Source organism: Anguilla rostrata, chromosome 15 (assembly GCF_018555375.3).
Source record: "Anguilla rostrata isolate EN2019 chromosome 15, ASM1855537v3, whole genome shotgun sequence".
Taxonomy (NCBI): domain Eukaryota; kingdom Metazoa; phylum Chordata; class Actinopteri; order Anguilliformes; family Anguillidae; genus Anguilla; species Anguilla rostrata.
This window is the reverse complement of record NC_057947.1, coordinates 4,867,555-4,891,414: the sequence shown is the minus strand read 5'-3', so window position 1 is coordinate 4,891,414 and position 23,860 is coordinate 4,867,555. Positions and strand designations below refer to the sequence as shown.

At 39.3% G+C, this 23,860-nt stretch overlaps 1 protein-coding gene and 2 long non-coding RNA genes across 6 annotated transcripts in view; 1 reads left to right on the top strand and 2 right to left on the bottom strand.

Annotated features, from left to right (window-relative positions):
* LOC135240598 (uncharacterized) overlaps positions 1 to 23,860 on the top strand; it is a 70,776-nt gene that overhangs the window by 2,214 nt on the left and 44,702 nt on the right. The gene's annotated exons all lie outside the window — the stretch shown is intronic.
* LOC135241098 (uncharacterized) lies at positions 4,486 to 12,755 on the bottom strand. Its single transcript, XR_010325884.1, has 3 exons — positions 11,978 to 12,755; positions 9,822 to 9,878; positions 4,486 to 5,800 (listed from the first exon to the last, which is right to left on the bottom strand). It is a non-coding gene; the product is annotated as an uncharacterized LOC135241098 (long non-coding RNA).
* Positions 17,122 to 19,472, bottom strand: LOC135240991 (homeobox protein Hox-D4a-like). Its single transcript, XM_064311076.1, has 2 exons — positions 18,400 to 19,472; positions 17,122 to 17,974 (listed from the first exon to the last, which is right to left on the bottom strand). Exons 1-2 carry the CDS (start codon positions 18,791 to 18,793, stop codon positions 17,673 to 17,675), a joined length of 696 nt encoding a protein of 231 aa, XP_064167146.1. The 5' UTR covers positions 18,794 to 19,472; the 3' UTR covers positions 17,122 to 17,672.

Genomic DNA, 23,860 nt, shown 5'->3' with positions numbered 1-23,860 from the left:
CCAGGTTTCCATGGTAATTCCGCAGCTTTTGACAGCATCAGAAGAGTTATTCAGTTGGCCACATTTAAACAATATCCTCTCCGTGGTTACAACTGCTAACCGTAAGGAGCTAAAATCCTGGTTGAAGCTGTCTGCACATCAGTCTATTTTTCTTACTCTTAAGTGATGCTTCTGTATTCCACGGACAAATTACATTCCAAATGCCTTTACTGCCATTGGCACTCTGATAGATAAAATAACAGATTCCACAAAATCCATACTCGTAATTTATATCAAAGCCATTTTCATTTTCTCGAACAATCAATTTCTCAGTGAAGCGCAGAACTAATTTAATGTCGTAATGCGATTCTTCCCGGAAGAACCAAAAGCCAAGAATGGCTGTCACAGTAGGAGATTTTGAAGATAAATGCATATGCAATTTATTCAGCCGTAATTTTATATCGAAAATGCCGTAAAGGTTGTCCACACAGGTAACAGAAAAGATGAAAAGGATTCTTAATATATTTTGCTCCAAAAAATTACAGACAAGATGGAGATTGTTTATTACCCTGTTCGTCTGTAACCAGTGAGCTGTTTTTCGGGCTGGAAAGAGGGTGGATTATGGCTGGAGTCATTCATATGTCATATCTGTCATATCCTCAGTACAGTGTGAAAGGAATGATTACTTTTAAAAAAAAATGAAAATGCTCTCATATCACTCATAATAAATGTGGTGGACAGAATTGTTCACACCTTCAGCATTTCGGCAGGTGCCGTCTTGATAACAGATTTGTTTTATGAACAAAATATCATTTATTTAGCCATGTAGATAATTAAGAAGTTGAGAACAATCTACGATAAACACATGAAAGCGATGGGTGTTTACTATGGGCTCACTAAAAGGCCTGCTCCTCCTCCAATGCAATTAATATTAGAAGTACAAGCTGCCTTGTAGAGCATTGCAATCTGTAGAGCTATGCCATTGCTAATGCTTCATAATAAATGGACCAGTCTGTTTTTAGCCTGTGCATTCATACCATGACAGCTAGTGTAGAGGCAGGGTGTAGCAGTAGTGTCTGCCCATCTGTAAAACAGAGTTGATGGCATTCCCTTAGACAGGCGATAACAGCGCACCAGAACATCCTCCGGCGTCCGCCTGAGATGACCCGGTTTAGCGCCGAACCGCGCGCATGTTTCCACGGAAACCGCCCGGCGACCGCCGCGTAAACCTCTCATAAATTAACCGCCGTGAGCCCGGCCTCGGCCCGACGCGAGAGGAGGAGGGCGCGTTCGCCGCAGGGAAAGATGAGTGGTTACGAGACGGAGGCCGGCCGCTGTCGGTCTTCATTGCGTGGGCGTCTTCTGACAGCTGCGACGTGCTAGCGGCGCCCAAATGAAGGGTGGAGTGTTGTCACTGGTCTCTGCCCAATTCCCCCCCCCCACTCGCTTCTGATGAGCCTTTTAGAGCTGTTGTGCATTTGGAGGAGCATGGGTGCAGAGGAGCATGCTCAGTGATTAACACTATGAGCAGTGTGCAGAGGAGCATGCTCAGTGATTAACACCATGGGCTGTGTGAGGCATGTAGAGGAGCTGTCAGTGATACACCATGGCTGTGTGCAGAGGAGCATGCTCAGTGATTAACACCATGGCTGTGTGCAGAGGAGCATGCTCAGTGATTAACACCATGAGCTGTGTGCAGAGGAGCATGCTCAGTGATTAACACCATGAGCTGTGTGCAGAGGAGCATGCTCAGTGATTAACACCATGAGCTGTGTGCAGAGGAGCATGCTCAGTGATTAACACCATGAGCTGTGTGCAGAGGAGCATGCTCAGTGATTAACACCATGAGCTGTGTGCAGAGGACCATGTCAGTGATTAACACCATGAGCTGTGTAGAGACATGTCAGTGATAACACATGAGCTGTGTGCAGAGGAGCATGCTGTGTGATTAACACTATGAGCTGTGTGCGGAGGAACATGTTCAGTGATTAACACCATGGGCTGTGTGCAGAGGAGCATGCTCAGTGATTAACACCATGAGCTGTGTGCAGAGGAGCATGCTCAGTGATTAACACCATGGGCTGTGTGCAAGGAGCATGTTGTTAACACCATGGTGTGTGAAGGAGCATGCTCATGAAGTTAAGACCAAATGGGCTGTGTGCAGAGGAGCATGCTCAGTGATTAACACTATGAGCAGTGTGCAGAGGAGCATGCTCAGTGATTAACACCATGGGCTGTGTGCAGAGGAGCATGCTCAGTGATTAACACCATGAGCTGTGTGCAGAGGAGCATGCTCAGTGATTAACACCATGGGCTGTGTGCAGAGGAGCATGCTCAGTGATTAACACCATGGGCTGTGTGCAGAGGAGCGTGTTCAGTGATTAACACCATAAGCTGTGTGCAGAGGAGCATGCTCAATGATTAACACCATGGGCTGTGTGCAGAGGAGCATGCTCAGTGATTAACACCATGGGCTGTGTGCAGAGGAGCATGCTCAGTGATTAACACCATGGGCTGTGTGCAGAGGAGCATGCTCAGTGATTAACACCATGAGCTGTGTGCAGAGGAGCGTGTTCAGTGATTAACACCATGAGCTGTGTGCAGAGGAGCATGCTCAGTGATTAACACCATGAGCTGTGTGCAGAGGAGCATGTTCAGTGATTAACACCATGAGCTGTGTGCAGAGGAGCATGCTCAGTGATTAACACCATGAGCTGTGTGCAGAGGAGCATGCTCAGTGATTAACACCATGAGCTGTGTGCAGAGGAGCGTGTTCAGTGATTAACACCATAAGCTGTGTGCAGAGGAGCATGTTCAGTGATTAACACCATGAGCTGTGTGCAGAGGAGCATGCTCAGTGATTAACACCATGAGCTGTGTGCAGAGGACCATGTTCAGTGATTAACACCATGAGCTGTGTGCAGAGGAGCATTGAGTTAATAGGGTTTTGTAGGTGGTTCTCAATGCTCCCAAAGTCTAAAACCAAATGTCTATATGTTTGATTTTGTATTATCTTCCATTGCTTATACAGTGCATGGGTTTGTCTGCTGAAACACAGGCTGATGTATGTGTGTTGGCTTTCGCTGAATAATGAAGAAAGGTTACTCTTGTGAATTAGCCTCATGTTATGTGTCATTATTAAAAATAAATGCACTTCCCCGAAGCCCCATAAAGCTCTGTATGCTGATATGTCTTAACTCCATCATAGCACGAGGCATCAGTGTTGCAGGAAAATGGCTTCCCTAAAGCCCATGTTAGCTGCATGGCTCATTGACTTCCTTGCAGCTCTTCCCGGGATAATGCTAGATTCACGAAGATCGTCAAATCCGATGACATTTTTAATGCAGGCAACATGCTTACTACGCACTGCACATGCCTGCTGTGTGTGGTGTTGCGTACTGAAATGTATCATAAGGAAGGGGCTGAAAATCTACAGTGTTAAATACTGCTCAGCCTCAGTTGTGGTGGGACAGGACACCTACGAGTGGCGTCATAGACACTGGTGGTATAAATGATTGCCACCTCAAATCCTGAGGTGTGTAACAGGGACAACAAACCCACTTGCTCACACGTGATTGTGCACACACTTTCACACACGTACACATACACAGGCACACACACATACACATTCTTTCACACTTACACAGGAACATGCGCACGTACATGCATTACCACATACATGCACAAATACACTCACATACACATTCTCTCGCACATGCGAACACATACACAGAAACATGCACATATACCTACATACACACACACACACACACACACACACACACACACACACAAATTCCCTCATATACTCACACACATTATCATATGCATGCATACAAGTTGTTCACGTGCATCTCCATGACCTCAAATTCTCTAAATAGCCTTAATGTTGCCTTTTTATGATGTTTATATTGCTGTTTAATTCGCAGGTAAAACTTAATCCCCCTGTCAGTTGTGTGCCATTGCTTTGGTGGCTGACATGAAGTTCTGTGCTGCATTTCACCTAATTTTTGTTCAGGATAATTCTCATTTAACATTTTAAGTAAGTAAGTCAATCAGTGTCAGTAAGTATAAGTGAGTGAATGACTTCATAATGTTAATGTTTATGACAAAGTATGACGGGGGTGTGCCGACAGATTGTTGGGGGAATGATAGGGAACTGGGTGAATTATTTAACAGTTTTCCGCAGTCATTCATATATTTCTTGATTTCTTGGGGAAGAGGTGGGGGGTTCGAGTTTGTTGCCATCAACTTCCACACATTTAACTTGCATACTCAGGCACGTCTGAGGCGGCTCAAACCAGAGCTGTGTAAATATCTGTATTTCTTACTGAATATTTTTTGTGCTTTTATTGGCTTTTATTAAGTTGCAGCCGTGTGACAGAATGTTTGGCTTTTTTGTGTTGTCTATATTTAAAATATTGTTGCAACTGTTAACAAAGAAGGCCTACACATATCGTGGGGGGAAAAAAAATCAAGAATCGGTTAAAATTGTAATGCATCGCTGTTTTATTGTCAGTGCTGTTACAAATAATAAATTAACAAAATTAACACGTTTCCATTCTTTAGTGCGAAGTCACTTCTCAGAGGAATCCGAACACAAATATTTTCATAGAAGGAGGAAAGAATCATCTTAATGTTACGCTTTTTCCACAATGGTGCCAAGTGTCGGCGTTAAGGTCTGACTGGCCTTAGCATAATTTTTGTGGGGTTTAAGGTTGACGAATCAGGCTGTAAAACAATACAAGTAACACAGTCTAAGTATATTTTTGAATAAGCATATGGAGGTCTGCTTCTTTATTTCATATTATTTCTTCTGTGCAGTATCCTCTGCTTAGGATTGCATTTAGCACATTTGTGTGAGATTTTAGTCTAAAATGTATCTGCATGATCATGGATATAATTTAAAAATAGTTATCAAAAATTGAAAGAAAGCAGGTAGAAAAAGAATAAAGGTTCTGTTTCGTATTCGTCGCACGTTTAAGACGTGAAGCCAAAGTGTATATTAAGTGATAATGTAATATATATAAGCATTGATTGTCAATCTGAGAAATTAATACCAGATCCAGATCCAGATAAAGAAATCCGCTGTTTTTTCACACTTGTGGTTTTTGCCTAAAGCCATCTAGGTGATTTGCAAACATGGTGAGCTACACAGGACTTACCTTCAAGCAAAATGGCATTGTATTTTCAGTCTTTATGTTAGGCAGTATACCGATTTTGAAATAGATTTTAAAAATCCCTGTACGGATGTTCATCGAACAGAAAAATGTGCCACTGCAGTTTTAGTAATAATAACGGTATATAACAAGGCTAGTAAAACAACTCTTGGAAAACTTTATGGAGTTCATAAAAAGCGGCAACATCAGTTTTGCGCCAGTGTCCTTCACCCATGTATATATTTTCTTTGTTACAACTGGGGTGACAGTACTGGACGCACTGTTGTGGGATGACTTATTTTTCTGGGAGGTGCAAGTTGAGTTTGGAGACGCTGGCGAAGGAGAAGCATGTTGTCGCTTATGGTTGCTTGGTACTTGTCCATTTACCTGGCTATTATTTGTTCCCGTGCACCTGCCCATCGGTGATTGTACTGGGAAAACTGGACCCTCAAATTTTTCAGCGTATACGGCTGATCAGTGGATCTGCACGTATAAGAATCCCATTTTGGGTAGTAGCCTCCATATAATCCCGAATTGTCATAGCAAGCGACTTTCTGCATTGTTAGGATTTAAACTGAGAAGGTCTGCGTGCTCTTATCCAAAGGCATGGATTTGATGCTGTCACGTGACTGGAAGAGCCCACTTCTTGTTTTCTTTTTCACCTGTAAGAGAATACTAGGGAATCCAGTTCGACTTTTAACCCACAAGAACAGCGTTTACATATACATTTTGGGCAATTGACAGATGCTCAAATCTTGAGTTATTTACATAGGACTAACATTCTTACTGTATTTTTTACTTACTGTACATGGAACCCATTTTCAGAGAGACCCAAAATGTTTGGGACAAATACTTTTTTCTTGATTTGGCTCCATGTTCCACAATTTTAGATTTGTAATCAGCGTATTTTTTGACATTTTCATTTCACCATGTAGAACTTACACAGAACTTATACATGGTCCCCCCATTTCAGGGCAACATAATGTTTGGGACAAATGGCGTCACAGGTGCTTCTGATGAGACAGGTGTGTTTTGTTGCGTCCTTAGTGCAGGTATAAGAGAGCTTTCTGTATCTACTCATTATTCTAGGCTTTTTGGTTGACTTTGGAGTCTGTTACTGGCGTTTGTCAACATGGGGACCAGAGCTGTGCAATGAGAGTCAAGGCAGCCATTATGAGGCTGAGAAATAAAATAAAAAAACTGTCAGGAACATCGGCCAAACCTTAGGCTTACCAAAATCAAGAGTTTGGGCAATCATTAAGAAGAATCCGAGCCCTGGCGAGCTCAGTAATTTGCAATGGGCCAAGGAAGACCTCTACAGTTGATGACCAAAGAATTCTCGCCATTAAGAAAAATCAGAAACGCTCTTCAGTAGGCAGGCATGGATGTGTCTGCAGAAGACTTCAGGAACAGGACAACGGAGGCCACACTGCAAGATGCAATCTGCTATGGCAGAGGTCTTATCCAGAAAGGGCCGGTGTAGGTGCAGGTTTTTGCTCCAACCAAGCAGTTACACAGCTGATCCTACTAATCAAGGCCCTTAGCAAAGATTGTAGTGGTTGATTAGTAGAATCAGGTGTGTAGCTGCTTAGCTGGAACGAAAGCCTGCACCCACACCGGCCCGTTCTGTGTAAGATTGAGGACCCCTGTGCTGTTGGATGGCAAGAGCAAAGTATGGAGGCCAAAAGGTACTGTCCAGGATCCAATCTGTACCCCACCTTCTAATCTGTGAAACCTGGTGGTGGGGGTGTTGTGGTTTGGGCATGCCACAGGTACTAGCTCACTTGTCTTTATTGGTGATGTTGCAGATAGCAGCAGCAGAATTAATTCTGTAGTGTACAGAAGCATCTTATCTGCTCAAGTTCAAGCAAATTCCTCCAAACTCGTTGAACAGCGCTTCTTCCTACAGCAAGACAATGATCCCAAACATACTGCTAAAGCAACAAAGGACTTTTCCACAGCCAAAAGCCCAAAACGTTTTGACTGGCCAATTATTCAACCAATCTGGATCCAATTTAACATGCATTGCATATGCTGAAGAGAGAACTTAAGGCAACTAGTCTCAAAAACAAGCAGGCGCTGACAATGGCTGCAGTACAGGCCTGGCAGAGCTTCACCAGAGAAGATACTCAGCATGTCATTGCATGCAAGGGATATGCAACAAAGTAGTAAATATAAGCACTTTCATTTACATAACATTAATATGTCCCAAACATTATGAAGCACACTATGTGGCAGGATATTTACTGAAGCAATTCAGCCTAAGTACCTTTTCCTCAGTGTTACAAGGGCAGTGCCCCACCCGGGAATCAAACCTGCAACCCTGAAGTTGCAGTCATTGGACTCCAGAAATGAATTGTGATTTTCCTTTTTCGAATGGATCAGAAGTCATGCAAGACAAATGGGTCATTTAAAAGCAATAGGACCATTTTAGCACAGTATTCACAAAAGAAAACCAAATGATATTACTCACAGATATTATCTGTGCAATGAAGTGGTGATTCTCACTGAAATGTGTCACTTAATGTTGTAGCCAGATAAACCACTTTGTAGTTATGTGTGTTTGTGTGAGTATGTGTGTGTGAGTGTGTGGTTTTGTGATTGTATGTGTGTGTGTGTGTGTGTGTGTACAGTATGTGTGTGAGTATGTGTATGTGTGAGCTTGTGTTTGTGTGTGAGTGTGTGTATTTGTGAGCTTGTGTTTGTGTGAGTGTGTATGTGTGAGCTTGTGTATGTGTGAGTGTGTGTGTTTGCATGAATGTGTGTATGTGTGAGTGTACGTATGTGTGAGCTTGTGTTTGTGAATATCTGCGTGTGTATGTGTCTGTGTGTTAGTTTGAGTGTGTATGTGTGAGTGTGTGTATGTGTGAGCTTGTGTATGTGTGAGTGTGTGTGTTTGCATGAATGTGTGTATGTGTGAGTGTACGTATGTGTGAGCTTGTGTTTGTGAATGTTTGTGTGTGTGTGTGTCTGTGTTAGTTTGAGTGTGTATGTGTGAGTGTGTGTATGTGTGAGCTTGTGTATGTGTGAGTGTGTGTGTTTGCATGAATGTGTGTATGTGTGAGTGTACGTATGTGTGAGCTTGTGTTTGTGAATGTTTGTGTGTGTGTGTGTGTCTGTGTTAGAGTGTGTATGTGTGAGTGTGTGTATGTGTGAGCTTGTGTTTGTGAATATTTGCGTGTGTGTGTGTCTGTGTGTATGTGTGAGTGTGTGTATGTGTGAGCTTGTGTTTGTGTGTCTGATTGTGTGAGTGTATTTCTGTGAGTGTGTATGTGTGAGTGTGTGTTTGTGTGAGTATGTATGTGTGAGTGTGTGTATGTGTGAGCTTGTGTTTGTGTGTCTGATTGTGTGAGTGTATGTCTGTGTGTGTGTCTGTATGAGTGCATGTTTGTGTGAGTGGGTTTCTGCTCCCACATTTTGTTTTGTTTTTTTCAGTTGAAAGCACCAGGGACACAATAGGAGGTTTAAAGGATAACTCAAGCATAAAACAGTTTTTTTGTTTGTTTTATTTTGCATAAAATTCATTAATGAAAAAGGAGTGAGTCTGTCTTTGAGGCCCATGTTATTCCTTTCACTATTATCTCATAATATTTCTCTACTCGTGTATTTGTATTTGTATTTATGTACTTTGCTTAGACCTTGTTCCGCAGACATAATTGAAAAAAGTACTGAAAATAAATATGAAGGGAAGCAAGCAGATTCATGACTGTCTTCTACATGCTTCTATATACAGTATATATATCACATATAAATATCGAGATGGTTATTTCTGTGTCACAGATAATGTCCCGAACGACATAATAGGTTGTACTCGCGGTCAGCCCAACTGACATACAGTTAGGAAGCGCTGCAGTCCACACGGCGCTTATCAATGCGTCTGTCAATGAGAAGTGCGGAAGAATTTATGAGTGCTGACGTTGTGGTCTTCAGTGCCTTACTTAGGAATGAAAAGAAAAGCACGCCTCAAGACTGGCACCTTCAGAAGTGTTAAACAGTCCGTAGGCGGAAGACCAGCCGTAGAACTCCCTGTTCAGCTGCCTCTTCCCCTGCTTATAAGCGGAACTCTCAGCTTCCACAGCACTGCCATTTCCTGCCCAACACCGTGAACGGGAAACCAAGAAGGCGCCAATATTAACAATGAAAAGGATTATCCGTTTTGCCGCAAATTAGGAAATTGTTAATGGCACTAGGAGTAGGAATGAGCAGACTATTTCGTTTTCTTTATGCGTCTAATTTGTGTTTTGAGACATTAGAACTGTCCCGTTTTAGGAGCTTTCTTGTGTCGTATAAAATGTGTTAGCGATGTTTCCTCGTCGATCTGGGGAGAATTTTTTTTGTTTTTTTACGATGCTGTTATTAGTCATGTCCTGGATACTGGTAGGAATGCCTGAACGAACATGTTTTTAACATAATTCGTATGTGAAATAAATAATTATTTAAATATTTAAAATGCCTGTTTAAGATGCTCATTGAAAACTGTAATATCCTTATTCGAATTATTCAATATTCTGAATGCAGCATATGCATATGTATTTTGCTGTTAGATTTGAAACTCAGCATGATACAATACAATGTAAACTATATCTGTGTGCAGAGACCTGGCGTACTTTTCAAAATATCACCAGGGAGTGGTGGTTGCTGTTGCGTGGTATGAGGTCGTGTTTCTTTGAAGTTGTATCTTACTTGTCCTTGTGTTGAATCGGGAATATTTTTTTTCCTTCGCGGGTTCTTCATAATGGACTCCCCGTTCTAAAAGGCGAAAAGCAAATTATCCAGTACAGGTGGCCTATTGTTTCTGGTGCTATCTCTTCATTCCTGTGTTGTGTGTTGATCATTTAACCATATATAGGATGAAGTTATTTTAAAAAGCATATTTTGTTTATAGCCCCCCTCTGTGTGTGTGTGTGTGAGAGAGAGAGAGAGAGAGAGTGAGTGTGTGCATAACCCATTCCACATGCCTTGATCAAACCACATCTCTTTAATCATTAACTGTGCGCGTGTTTTTCCTGTTATTTAAATGCAAATGTATTATTTTGACTGTAATTATTGCACGCTGTACCACTATTACCACACTTTTGATGGATTCATCAAGAATGGTTAATGCTATAAAATCGCAAATGGAAACTATCCAAAAGATAGCCGGCCAAAATATTTAGCAGTAATAGACTGACCTTTGACCCCTTCGGCAATAACTCACAGATTAATGAACAACGAACGAGAGGCACTCAAGTTACTGGGAATGCTACCCGTCGCTAAACTTTTATCATTTTTTAAAGATTTCAAATCAGAAGCTAATATTTAAGGCTCTTAAAGAATGAGCTGCATCTTACTTTTAGATGTTCTCACGAGATGGGTTTATATGCCAAACGATGTTTGCATTTTTACGCAAGTCACACATGAAATAAATATATCCTGGACTTTGCGATGCGAGGAGACTATTTACTTTAATTTACGATGGATGTAAGGAGCTTATGATTTAACGTGTGAAGTTGGTTAGTGGAATGGGAACCTCAGCTCCCCTGTTCATTTCGTGGGATCGTTATTTAGATTTTTATATCTTGGCATGGTTATATTTTCTGAAACAATGTGTCTAGCCCAAGTAATGTTACGGCAAGTTTGTAATAGCGCAGTGGGCCTAACGTGACGATCAGTTGAACTTATTTCAGTTTTGTGTCTCTGGGTTCGGTCTTTTCACCTAAATGTGTAAAATCAGAAGCTAGGCTATTGTTTGAATCTACAAAATAACTTAATATATATTGCTGCTATTTTGAGAATTTTTCAGCCAAAGCATTCCCTCCAGCTCGCTTGGGTTGTGGATTAAGTAACTGCATTCTGTCCGATAATTTCCCATGTCTGAACCATTCATGCCAGTCTCTGTAAACAATGGATTTATATAAAACTGGTTTGGGCTTTTATGTCCACGTGTTACTAATCGTATACACTTTTATTACTTACTGGACAGTTATTTAGACAATCCATATACATCACAGACGACTTAGCTTAAATCCCTGCAACGCCATAATAATAATAATAATAATAAACAACAATAATAATAATGAGACACAGTCAGTGCCCCCAGCAGTACGATACATGCTAAAGTTATAAAATCATAAACTGGCTTTTAAATATTTAGTCCGCTTTTACATATCAGTGTTAAAAGAAGAGGTTCGGGTGGAGAACTAGAAATCACATAATTTCACCGGCTTGAAGTAGTTTATATACCAAGATCGTAAGATAATAATACCGTTATTATTATTGCTGCGGTCGTTACAGAACTATTAACAACAATTGTAATAATTAGAAGAAAGAGAACATTTAGGACTATAACCAGGTGTGTAACCTAGTTCAACTAAATTACAATTAAATTGAGAATAGGCAAGATTAGATTAGCCTTCTGTGAGCATGTAAATCTGAATTTAGAATAAAGAAATTTTAAAAGATATGGTAGGACTCCTAAAACCCAAGTAGCCTAATGTGGGTATATGTAGGTTACAACACATGAATCACGTCCAAACAACATACATTGGTAATGAGACAACGAATGAATGTGATTAAAGATGTCAGTTTCCGTCCTCTTTTATTTCACTCTATCTCTGAAATTGCAGGATCAGCTAAGTATCATGTGTGTGTAAGTGTGGCGTGTGTTTGTGCGCGTGTGCATTGTGTCCTGTTTTCGGTGCTCCATTCGTCCATGTACGCTGCCCATGGTTGCTATAAAGAACTATTAACTTTTGGAATATATATTTTTAATTCTCCAAAATGTACATGGAAAATCTCAAATTCTGACGGAATTAATTGTATTTATATAGGCCTACAGTGCGTTAAAATTTACGTTTTACCATGCAACTGCTTACCTGTGAATCAGTTCATCATATGTCTCTGTTTCTCAGCATGCTTCCTTGCCTGGATTCATCCTTTGCCCTTTGTCCGTTGATAATATTGTCCTAAACCCCATCATGCGGTTTTAAAGGCATTCCCATGTTAATGTGTGGACAGTAGGCTATTCCCCGTAAAATAAAGACCGGCGCGCGCTGTACGACCAATAAAAAAGCCAATGCAATTGATACCCTTCTAAAATATGGTTGACAATCACCCTCTCGTTGTTTAGCACTACGTCCAATTTTTAAGGTGACATATTATGACTGTGATAGCCGTTTGGAATCCCTTTAGAACGGCACATAAAGGCAGTCCCATATAAGCACATTCGTTCACGTGGTGCCCGATTGTCTTTGCTGAGGCTGGTCCTTCAACAAAGCCGTGCAGCACACACGATTTTTTACGTGGCGGAGTTTGAGTGGGTGTGTGCACAGGTTCATCTGTTTTTCCCTCTTCACCATATTCCACCTCCCATCGAATATAAAATAGAAATGTAGCCATTTTTCTTTTGCGTTTTCTGCATCTTTTTTAGGGAGGCTGGGAGATTAGCATGCACAAATCAGAATTCTGCTTTGTATCTATATATACTCGTGTGTTGCATGCTGACAAGGTTTTGGTTTTTAAAATGCTCGTGTGGCTACGAAGCTGCAGTCATTGCAGTATTGCTGCTGTACTCCAAAATTGTATGCATTTCCAAATCGTAACAAATCATCCATTGTGACGTCGGGATTATTTTCTACCTGCCGTAGCCTATTATATTCTCGTTGATTTTGTATAATAATTTTAGGATAACTGTTTCAGTTGCCCAATAATCCACCTACAGTGAATATACTCTGACGTGCATATTTTCTGGTAGGTCACTTAACCTGAAATAGGCTACAGTTTCAACCCATCGGTAGTCTAAATACTGGTTCGATATAACCAATGTTTATTGAAAGCAGTGGTTCTGAAAATCATTCCTTATACTTGTTTCATCATGTTATGCTTTAGTACACAATGTAACATCAGTTTTGAAAGTGTATGGGACGGAGTGTGGCACAGTGGGTAAGGAACTGCGCTTGTAACCGAAAGGTCTTAGGTTCGAATCCCGGGTAAGGACACTGCCGTTGTACCCTTGAGCAAGGTACTTAACCTGCATTGCTTCAGTATATATCCAGCTGTATAAATGGATATAATGTAAAATGCTATGTAAAAGTTGTGTAAGTCGCTCTGGATAAGAGCGTCTGCTAAATGCCTATAATGTAATGTAATGTAATGTATGCCTACGGAGACGATAGCGAGCAATTGGACAGTTATGGTGTGTAAGTCTAAATACATGTCGCGTCCCTGTGCAAACGGAGTGTGCTGCAAAACTGGAGTGACTAAAATGTTCTTTGAGATTTTCTTCTTCTGCATCCATGGAATTTGTAAGCACTGTCTGTGTAAATACAACCAAAATGTCATTTCATGACGTCGGATTTCTTCCATCCAAACTGTCTTATCTCCACTGGAAGATGGTATTAAAAACGAGGTTGGTTACGCGAAGACGTGGTGCCCTTCAACCCTTCATCCGCGACGAGAGCCTGCTTGCGGGGGAATACGTCCCGGGGAAAAGATGCAAAACAGCGTATGTTCACGGTGCAATAAAACCGAAAGATTTACAGCCTACACCCGCCCCCAGCAGCCTCGTACCCTTTCAGGAACGACTGGGAATGATTTAAGCTAGAACGAGGCAGACCACTGCCAAATATCTCTCACCTCTTCTTTTCAGTGAAATTATCATGTTCGTTAATGCTTTAAAATGGCTACAGAGTATGATCTTACTTGTTGCCGTTTGAATCTAAGCCAAAATGTCCATCTTGTTTACGATTCTGTGGAAAGTAAACAACATATGTCAAATATATCTTTAAATGCTTTCTCAATTTTTTTATTCTGTCGAGCTTCTAGATTTCTATCCCATAATCATGAAAAAAAACGAAAAATAGAACGAAGTTAAATTTTCGAAATTTGTTGTGCAGTAGGCGCATTAAACATTTGCTTACTCTTATTTCTTTTTCAAAACAATAATACAAAATAGGCCTATGACATTAAACATGTTCAAGAATGCACTTTTTTTGCAACAAGCTAGTGAGTGAAAGAAGCATTTCCAGAATCTTAGCGTACACCAGACAAAGGCCGCTCATTATGGATACGAAGAACAGGCAATAGCTGACGAAGAACACCGCCTTACTTCTCAAATCAACGTCCGCTACGATTCAGGAACCACAAAACGACATAAACGCCCGAAAACATTTAAGTTTTAAACGCAACTGTGATATAATTGCAAAATGTTTAGTGTTTTTCATTCTTTTGGTTTGATACTGAAAAGGATCAGGTTTCGGTGGAAAAGGCTCATTGTGCATAATAACTCATTTCAACTAAAAGCTGCCTCAAGCCCAAGCTCAAGTATCAAAGGGCGCTATTTGTCAAATGCACGACAGATCAGTTAATTTACGGTCTTATTCAAAATGAAACAAATGCTTACCCAAGCTTATATTCGTTCAGATGCGTATGTTTTTTACAGTGCGAAGGATAAGAGTTTCTGTTTATAGTTTATCGGGATCTCTCCACAGTTTTCTAGTTTGGCAAGAGTCCTAGCTATTACTGACGATACCGGGCTTTCAGAGGGCATAGCCTATTGCAGTAATTATTTAGAAAATCATGTGTAGTTAAATAAAAATAATTAAGGAATCATATCGTCCCGAGTCATATATTGTGATATGCAAAAACAGTGCTGCGTATATCTTACTGAGCTTCACTGAAGGGCAAAGACATAGGTTCTTCAAACACTTGGACAATAAACATGGCCGTGTGTTGTGAGCGTGGTAGTGGTGGTTCGGTTCCCCTGCCTCGCGCGTTCATGTAACGCTTAATACAGATCGGAACGTCGGCTGATTGTCACGATTTATTCGCACCTGAATTCTACGGGATGTTACTTCCACATATTTCTGTAAAAAAAAAAAAATGAACCACATACCTGTAGGTTCAATGCTTTCCCTCAAAGCATCAAAAAGAGGCTTTTTAAATGAAGGTACACCGAATATCCTCAAACCAGTGAGTTCTGATGAAACAATCAAACTAAAAAAAAAAACTTACAAATAATACAGATCGCTTGTAATGTACATGTGGTGGACGTTTGTAGGGCATTAAGCAATATTAGACTGGTTTTTTTTTTCTTTAACAATAAGGTGAAATTAGAAATACATGTTTTGAATTTGGAAAGCATGCATGCAACATGCAAATCAATTGATTTCATATCTGTATGGCTGACACTGTGTGGGGGTGCGCGCACAATCACTGTCTTTCATTTAAACCTGTGTATTTTCAAATGTATTGAGACTGCCCATTTATGTGCATTATAAAACATTTTTATTGACACTGTTACACGTTTCGTCAAATTATGTATTTGGGAAAAAAACAATAATCGTTTCCTGTTTTTCATTAAAAAACGAGAAGTAGCGTTTAGGACCGTAATGATATTATTTTCTGACCAAAAATTAATTATGAATTCTCTGTGAGGTGAAACAAAAAATCCCATCCTTCAAAGGATACCTGAAGTCTTACTAATTATTGAATGTGGAGACGTTATGGATGCAATCATTTGTTGCTGTAAGGAGTTCGTAGTTTTTAAACGTGTCTGATAGAAAATGTAAGCTTGTTGTATTACCAGTAATTTTAATCCATCTGATTAATGTTCCAAGTTAAGATATCCAGTGGTATCTATATTAATATAAAGATATAAATGCAATTGCGTACTATATGCAATATCAATGAGAAACATCAATTAAATGCTATTTGAATTAACTGCATCGCTTGTACTCTTAGGCTTCTACTGCTGTATGCCATTACGTGTGTGTGTGTGTATGTAAGAGCTTGTAATACATCTAAACGGGCTGAATTAAACCGATAATCCATTGATTACTTTTGCCGCAAGGTTTCCACAGCAGTGGATACAATATTTTAAGACATGACGCAACCAGGGCTACATGCGTTTAATAAAGACTGTGAGGCACCGTATGCAAGCAAATTATGTTATTAATTGCAGTTTTAACTGTACAATGCACTCTGTTTAACGAAATTCATTTACAATTGCCGAATGCGAGTCGTGTCTGCAGAACAATAGATGGTTGGTCCGGCAGGCCAGGGGTTAAAGGTCAGCCCTCGCGGCTGAAATGCTGCTGAAGTGATAGAAAACGTGTCCTCGAGATGAACCTGCCTCTGCAGCTTTGTCGAACTTCAGTATTCAAAAAATACCCTTTTAAATTCTCTGCGCACCAAAGATATTTTCACCATTTCTGAACATCTCTCAACATTTTTGTTCTTTGTAACAGAAACTGACGACCTGAACATATTAATTTAAATATCACAACGCGGAAACCCTTGTTAAGATGTGCAATTTGTTTTACCGCTAGACCTAAAGAGAGCCTTTAGAGACAGTCTCGTCCTCATCTTAGCCTCAAAATGACCCCGTTTGATAGTACCCTAAACTATTTAAGTATATAGAGAATCTGAGCACATACAGTGTGTGTGTGTGTTTGTTTGTGTGTGAGTGAAAAAAGAAGGTAGAAAGCGAAATTTATATTTATTTTCTGATTTATTATAGGAAAATAATTCCTTCCTCAGTGAAAGTGCAATAGGCTCCTGGCGCATAATTGGCCTTCTCAATGTTCCTCATTCTACAAGAACGCTTTAAGAAAAATTTGTAATCATATTAAATACATAAACAACGTAAGCAGACATATTATTCATACACGTAGGCCTACATAGTACACTGGCTCTTATTTAACCCAATTGCAAAAAGTTGTTTGCAAATATGTTATGAAAAGATGTACAGCCTAACAGAGTTCAGTACGCACATATTAGAGTACCAAACAAGGCTTGCTTGCTTCTTTATGAAAAATGCTCCAAGATTTCGTTTGGGCTTCAGTGATTGAAGTTAAACGTGTTATACAGGGGGAAAGCAAAGCGAATAAATTGACCCACATATCCACACGTCTGAACACGCGTTAATGCTACAGATAAACCACACTCAAATGTCGAATATAGCCTACAAATAAAAAATAAAAATAAGAATGCTACACCAAACTGCTATTTTGTATGCACTACCGAGTTTTATTATGTACAGTCGTATGCATCAGTCTTCCTTTTTTAATTTTTATTTTTTTAAAAGCTTAACATGACCACAGAGTAGCAATTAGGTATACCTGTAGCCTACATAAAAGCTCCACATATATATTTTTCCTGTAATTTAAATAAACAAGTAATCGACTACAGCCCATTATTACACATAGGCTGAACATATGGGAAATGTGGACCTGGATAAAAACAAAGTGAACAACGTTAACAAAAAACATAATTTGACGTACAAAAATGCAATATTAGGTATTTACATAGGATCTCCTGTACCTCGTTTACTCATTTCTTTCTTCCACATTGCTTCCGTGACATCTGTTTACAGTTAGAAATGATACATTGCAATTCAGCGAGTCTTTTAATCTTCTGCAGGCTGTATACTGGCCAGTTTGGATTCAGTTCAATGTTAAATGACACTGACCAAAAAATGTAATGAATGGAAACCATGCCGGGGCCACACGAAACACTGTCAGTAAGTCAGTCACGGCCATGAGGTGTCTCCCCCTCCTATAATACTGTAATATCGGCCTGGCTGTCCTCCCGCGCCTTGTGTAAATGCTGACTCGGAGCCGTGGAGGATCTCCCCTTCGTGTTTGGGAGCTTGTGATCTTTCTTCCACTTCATCCGTCTGTTTTGAAACCAGATTTTTATCTGACGTTCGGAGACGCAGAGCGTGTGGGCGATTTCAATTCGGCGCCGCCTCGTGAGGTACCTGTTAAAGTGAAATTCCTTCTCCAGTTCTAAAACCTGCTGTCTCGTGTACGCGGTCCGTGACCGTTTGGGCTCTGGTCCTGTGTAATCCGGGTTCACTGAAGGAAAAAAAAGCACTCAAATAAGCAAAACACCCGCCTCTCCAATGGAAAATCACATAGCCTGTTCATGAACTTCGGCCTGTTAATTTGAAATATTCTATTTGAAATTAGTATGAATCAAAAGTAGCCTCAAATGCAGATTTTAAGGTCAACGAAAAATTCAATATTAAGAAAGAATACGATTAGGTGAAGACAATAAAATGCGGCGCAATCTTAAAAGCAGTATGGTTTCTTAGTTGCTTGGAGAGTCGGCTTCAGCGCTAGCGGCCTATTTCCTGAGCAATAAAAATTTATGACTGGTGTAATTGGCAGCCCCTTCAAAAGAGACCATAAATATTTCAGGGAATGATTCTTAGGGAGAAGAATACTTTAGCACACCGGGTCATTGTGGGCTTGTGATAGTAGGACAAAGTCGGTCTTACCCGTAGTAACGTGGACTTTCTTCATCCAGGCGTAAACTACCGCTGGCTGTTTGGCGGATATTCCGATTTGGCTCTTTGTGTTTTGATGCGGCCCGGACGTTTGGATCGGGGCACAGGGCTCAGTCTGCGCGGCGAAAGCGCTGTTTCGGCTCGCATGCTCCTGTGCATGACCCCGCGGCTGCACGGTGGAGCCCCGCGCAGTGTTGCAGCTGAAGTGCTGCTCGGTGTAGTTTGACCGTGAATAGGTTATTGAATTCTGGAAATCAGTGTCCTGCGATGGACTGTAGCATCCTGTATCCTGGTCAGGGATGTAGCTGTTCTGCGAATATTCCTCACATGGAGGGAATTTTGGATCCACATACTTGGAGTTTACTATATACGAACTCATGGCCATTCATTTCTAAAGGTGGAAAATCCTAATTTTTGTCGAGCTGTGTTTTTTCTCCCTCCATAAAGCCCTCCTACTTTCTGTCAATTGAATAATATTAGACACCCATGTGACCGGATTAGCCAATCAAGCTTAAGTGAATCCATAAACGGACGTGTGTGCACATAGCAGCTATTTTCATAAACTAAACAACCTATTTCAATTAAAAAAAATAAATAAGTAGAAAAATTGAAACACAGCTGGTTAAATATGATGAATGTTAAACAAAATACAATTAATATAATTTCAACCATCCCTGGGGCAGTGGAAGTAAACAATTTATCTCTTCGATAGATTTATCTTTTAGAAAGTAAAGAGTAAAATAAATAAAACGTGCACTCTCAGGGATGTTCATTAATTAATTCGTGTGTTCAGTGATTCAGTAGTTGCATATTTTGACTTGTGTTGTATCAGAGTAAACTACTGAGGCAGTGGTTTGGGAAAAAAAAAACACAAAACAATCACATGAAAGACGTCCCGTGGCACGCAGAAATAGAGCCTAACTTCTCAGGACAATTGATGGGGACGGTCTTTGTCAAGTAAGGGGTCATCCAAAAGTTACAGGAATCTCATCATTTCATCTTAATTCACTTGAAAGCGATCCAGAAGACCAAAAAGAAAAAAATAATTATATATATATATATATATATATATATATATATATATATATATATATATATATATATATATATATAGTATGATAACCTATTAATTATATATATATATATATATATATATATATATAGTACGGTGTTTTTATTTTTATGTAATAATATATATTATCATATAACTAAGGCTGTGGTAAACACCGTCATCATTATCATCATCATAATTTATAGCCTATAGCACCTCATACCAAAAACATTGTAGTGCTTTACGGAAAATACTTTCTTACATTCTATCAAAGCTATTATCTCTCTCTCTCTCTCACACTTTCTCTCTCAATTATAATTTTAGATTTTTTTTTTGAAGTCACAGGTGGACTAATTAAGAAAACCCGATGTTTTACTTCCTCTGCACATTCAAGAAATGATAATTTGGCAAAGAAATTATCCTGTTATTTAAGTTAACACTTTTTTAATAATCGTACGAAATTAAGAAAATACTTTGCACAGCAAAATTGTGAATGGCATGTAATATTCGAAGTTCTTGCATCGACCATATACTCCCCTAAAATCGAATCTGTGACCGTGATTTTATCACACAAATTCGGTTCTACAGGGTATATATAGACGACGGAATATAAGAATATTAAAATATTATACACCAATGTAAAGAATGAGTGTACACTATCATTGTAGGCATCGTGTGCAGCGGAATTACGTGCAAAACACAAATGTATGTTGAAAATCCTTGTGATCCCTTCTCTCCAAAGGATAAACATGTCGAGTTACAGTAAACGTTACGTATTGGCATGAAGTTTTTTTTTTTTACGTTTTATTGTGTTTTTTAAGTTCTTGTGCATCTTAAGTTCCATGCGTTACTTATTTTAAATTTGTCAAAAGGTGTGATTATTCATTGAAAATGCAGTTCAGCAGCCATACGGCGTCCGCACTCTCCAAATCTTATAGACTGGACGAAGGCAGAGGCTATAGGGCGCGAGGTCAAACCAAATCATTCACAAAGTTTCATTATTTTTTCTAGGCCGACAGCCGAATCCAAAGACAACCAAAGTTCATGAATTCTACATGAACCATCTGAAAACTTGGGCCACAGGTTTAACCTGCACAGTCCAAGTGAAGCAACTGTGGAAAACTCTTCTTAGCACGCTTTAAAAATGTAATTACTCCTTCTTACTCTTAATATTATTATTAAATACACTTTTGGAGTATTTTGTAATATGAATAATATAATTTCTAAAATAACCGAACAATCCACCGAGGAGAAAGAATAATGTGTCTTCGTAATTCAGTGTTACTAAAAATAAATAAAATGTATTTAAATAGTATTAGACCTATTTCCCAAAAACTCAGTTGAAAGAAAACGTCGTCGGATATCATATGGACGTGAGATATATACATGTGTGTGTGTATATATGATATATATAGTCTAGTATAGAAAGCATACATTTAAAAAAACGCAATAATTCTTCTGACTATATATATATATATATATGCTTAATTTTCATTTTGAAAAATAGAAATTCATATTTTGAGTTTAGAAATGTGGAAATGGGGGACGACATGGTTAAAAAAAATAATCCAAAACATCACTGTTGGATAGTTTGCATTTTCATATTTGTTAGACAGCGTGACCTGCGTTTCACCTTCAGCGCGCGCCACATGATTAGACGGGTCAAAGCCATGTTACTGATGAATAGATTTAAGGGATCTTCGTTCTTGTCCCGACCTGCTCCTAAATATACATGTTTTATTTGAATTTCAACCTATTAGGTTCTTGTAAATATATTATTCTCTGATCGTCTGATGTTGATGGACTGTAGTTTTGGGATATACATGACAGTGGAAATATATACATTTGCTCAAACGATTTCATTTTCTTCAAAGAGATGGGTGCACTTTTAGTATAAACTTACACAAAGTGTTAGCTTATTTGTCTCCTCTAGAAATTGGCACAAAATATGCAGTAACTTGGCTATAGCCAACGTAAACATGTACGCGTAAACATAATACACTTCTCCCACTGTTTCGGGTTTCCTTGTCATTGGATAGCAGAGAATGGAAGCTTATTTCCCTCTAACATTCTACATTGAAATGGAAAACTGTCTTTTGTTCGGAAAGAGTTGGATAAAGATTTAAGGCAGGACACGGAGGATCAGTCTTTATATCCACACCCAGACACTTCCTCCAATAACTGTTTGGCTTTTCAGGGAACTCTTATTCGTTTGCTCTTATAAACTAAAATTTTCAATTTGCAAATACCCGCGCTTAAAATTACTGTACCATAACAATTCTACAGACGAGAATGAAGAAGTGTTAAAGCTGTTCAACATTGAACTAAAATGTAACACATTATTGTACTGCGCCCTGGGGGGCGCTGTGCGGTACATTAACTTTGAACGTGGATGGCCAAGGGAGGCCTACACTAATACTGTACCCAGCATAAGACCATTTGCATTCATACTGAAAATGTAAAAATAATAATAATAATCATCAATCTCCATATTAATTCTCCCTATGCTACCGCACTCTGTCCCACAACTGGAAGTGCTCCCCATTGCCTTGATTAGCCACTAGCTGCCTGCAATAAAGCAAAATCGCCATTCCATTGTATTATAACTAGCTATTGGAGCTACCCAAGCGTGAAACAAAATGCTAAGTTTAAAAGTTTTAGAAAACCTAATGGTATGGCTCTGACATCATCCTACGAAATACGTAAAACATATACGAATATTTTTATATTCTTGTAAAGTTATCAACAAAATGTTGTAGGCTTTTGAAAATTTGTTAAAACCAATTAACCAGGTACATGAATTCACACATTCTGAAGCCGCAGTAAATCTTTCTTCTCAAATATGTATTTGTCACCACTCATTTACATGGGCTATGTAATATGATTTTTTTCTTCTGAAGAATGTTTAAGATGGTTACATTTAGCTTTCAAATATACACGCGTTTTTACTGACGATAGGAACTCGTATGCACCCGCTCCAGTTCCTCGTGCACATTCAGTCGCTTAAACAGAACATAAACTTACTTTGATGAGCGCATTCATAGGGCGGGCTCCGGCCTTCATACAGAGCCATGATGCAGGGAAATCCACTGGATTAATCCTCCTAAAGAGTGACCGCTCTGCTCTTGTACAGCATTCTGCCGCTCTGTGGTAATATCCAATGTCTGTTACTTTTTTTGGCTTTTCTACTCGCTGGCTATTAAACAAAGTTTAATGAAATCACGTGCTCCTCCGTAGCCATTCATGACACTGCTCTGGTGCCATAAATAACTTTCGAAGTTCCACTTATTCAATAATGACAGTTGAACCTCTGTCACCGCCAAATCCAAGCAATGTGAATTTATCACACTTTCAGGCCTATGTTTGGCTCGTCACAAATGCCTCACTTTATCTGCGAGCGACAAGTTAATTTTTGCCACAGCCAAACGCATGATATTGTATCGGGCGCAAAGAAACGTCTTCTTGAAATCGTTACAACGCTCCTTCAGATTAGATTGAATATGGAGATTTGTACATGTACATCCAGGAAACACCTCAATCATATTTATTAATTCATAAGATTTTATTTGTTTAAGTAAATATTTAAATACGTTAAGAATGTAATGTCGAGAAGTCGTGAACGGAGTTTAATGAAATGTCAAAATGTATTCATTTACATTAGTCGCGCTAGGATGTAAATATCCTGCTCCTGTATTCCTGGTCTGTTTGCATATTAAAATATGCAAAACTGCTTGCACATGCAACGCTTCCTCTGGATATCAAATAGAATTACGCTTTTTCGTTTTCCCGTATGTAAAATACCTTCATACTATATTGGCAAGGATAGATCACGTGTCGAAGGCTGGTCATGCATTGGTGAGCTGCCCATATTTACTTTCTAAAAAGAATAGTCAATTGAAACATTTCTTATGAGTGACTTCTTATATTAAATAAAAAAAATAAGTATTTGATTCAATTTATCGCGTCAAATAATTCTGATGAGCGAATGGACATCAGATGTGTCCTAATATTTATGACATGCGACTATAAAATTTTTCATACGCCGTACTAATAACAAATATGAATATTTTCATATTAGGAGAGAGGCTACAACCAAATGGCAATTTTGCACAAGAATGCATGTTAGAATCTATGTGCATATTTCAGTATTCCCTTTTAATTTGTCCACATACCGTTTTCTTTCACTTCAGGGACATAACCAATAAGCAATCTTATAATCCCCAAAAAATCTTTATTTCCTAACAGAGACAAAGTATGAATGTGAATCACGTGACGGAACGGATCAGTAACAATTCTGGCGCTTGGCGTCCTGGTTAATAGAGAAAGGGGGAGGCTTGTAAGACTGTGGTGCAACAGCGCCGTCTATGGGATTTAAAAAGCCATTGTTTTTCCTAGGGAAAA

What these genes read in the sequence shown, in the direction of transcription:
- LOC135240991 (XM_064311076.1), bottom strand. Translation starts at nt 18,793, where the DNA reads ATGGCCATGAGTTCGTATATAGTAAACTCCAAGTATGTGGATCCAAAA. An exon ending in GAAAGTCCACGTTACTACGG is followed by an intron (nt 17,975 to 18,399) that starts GTAAGACCGACT and finishes TTTTTCCTTCAG; the next exon opens with TGAACCCGGATTACACAGGA.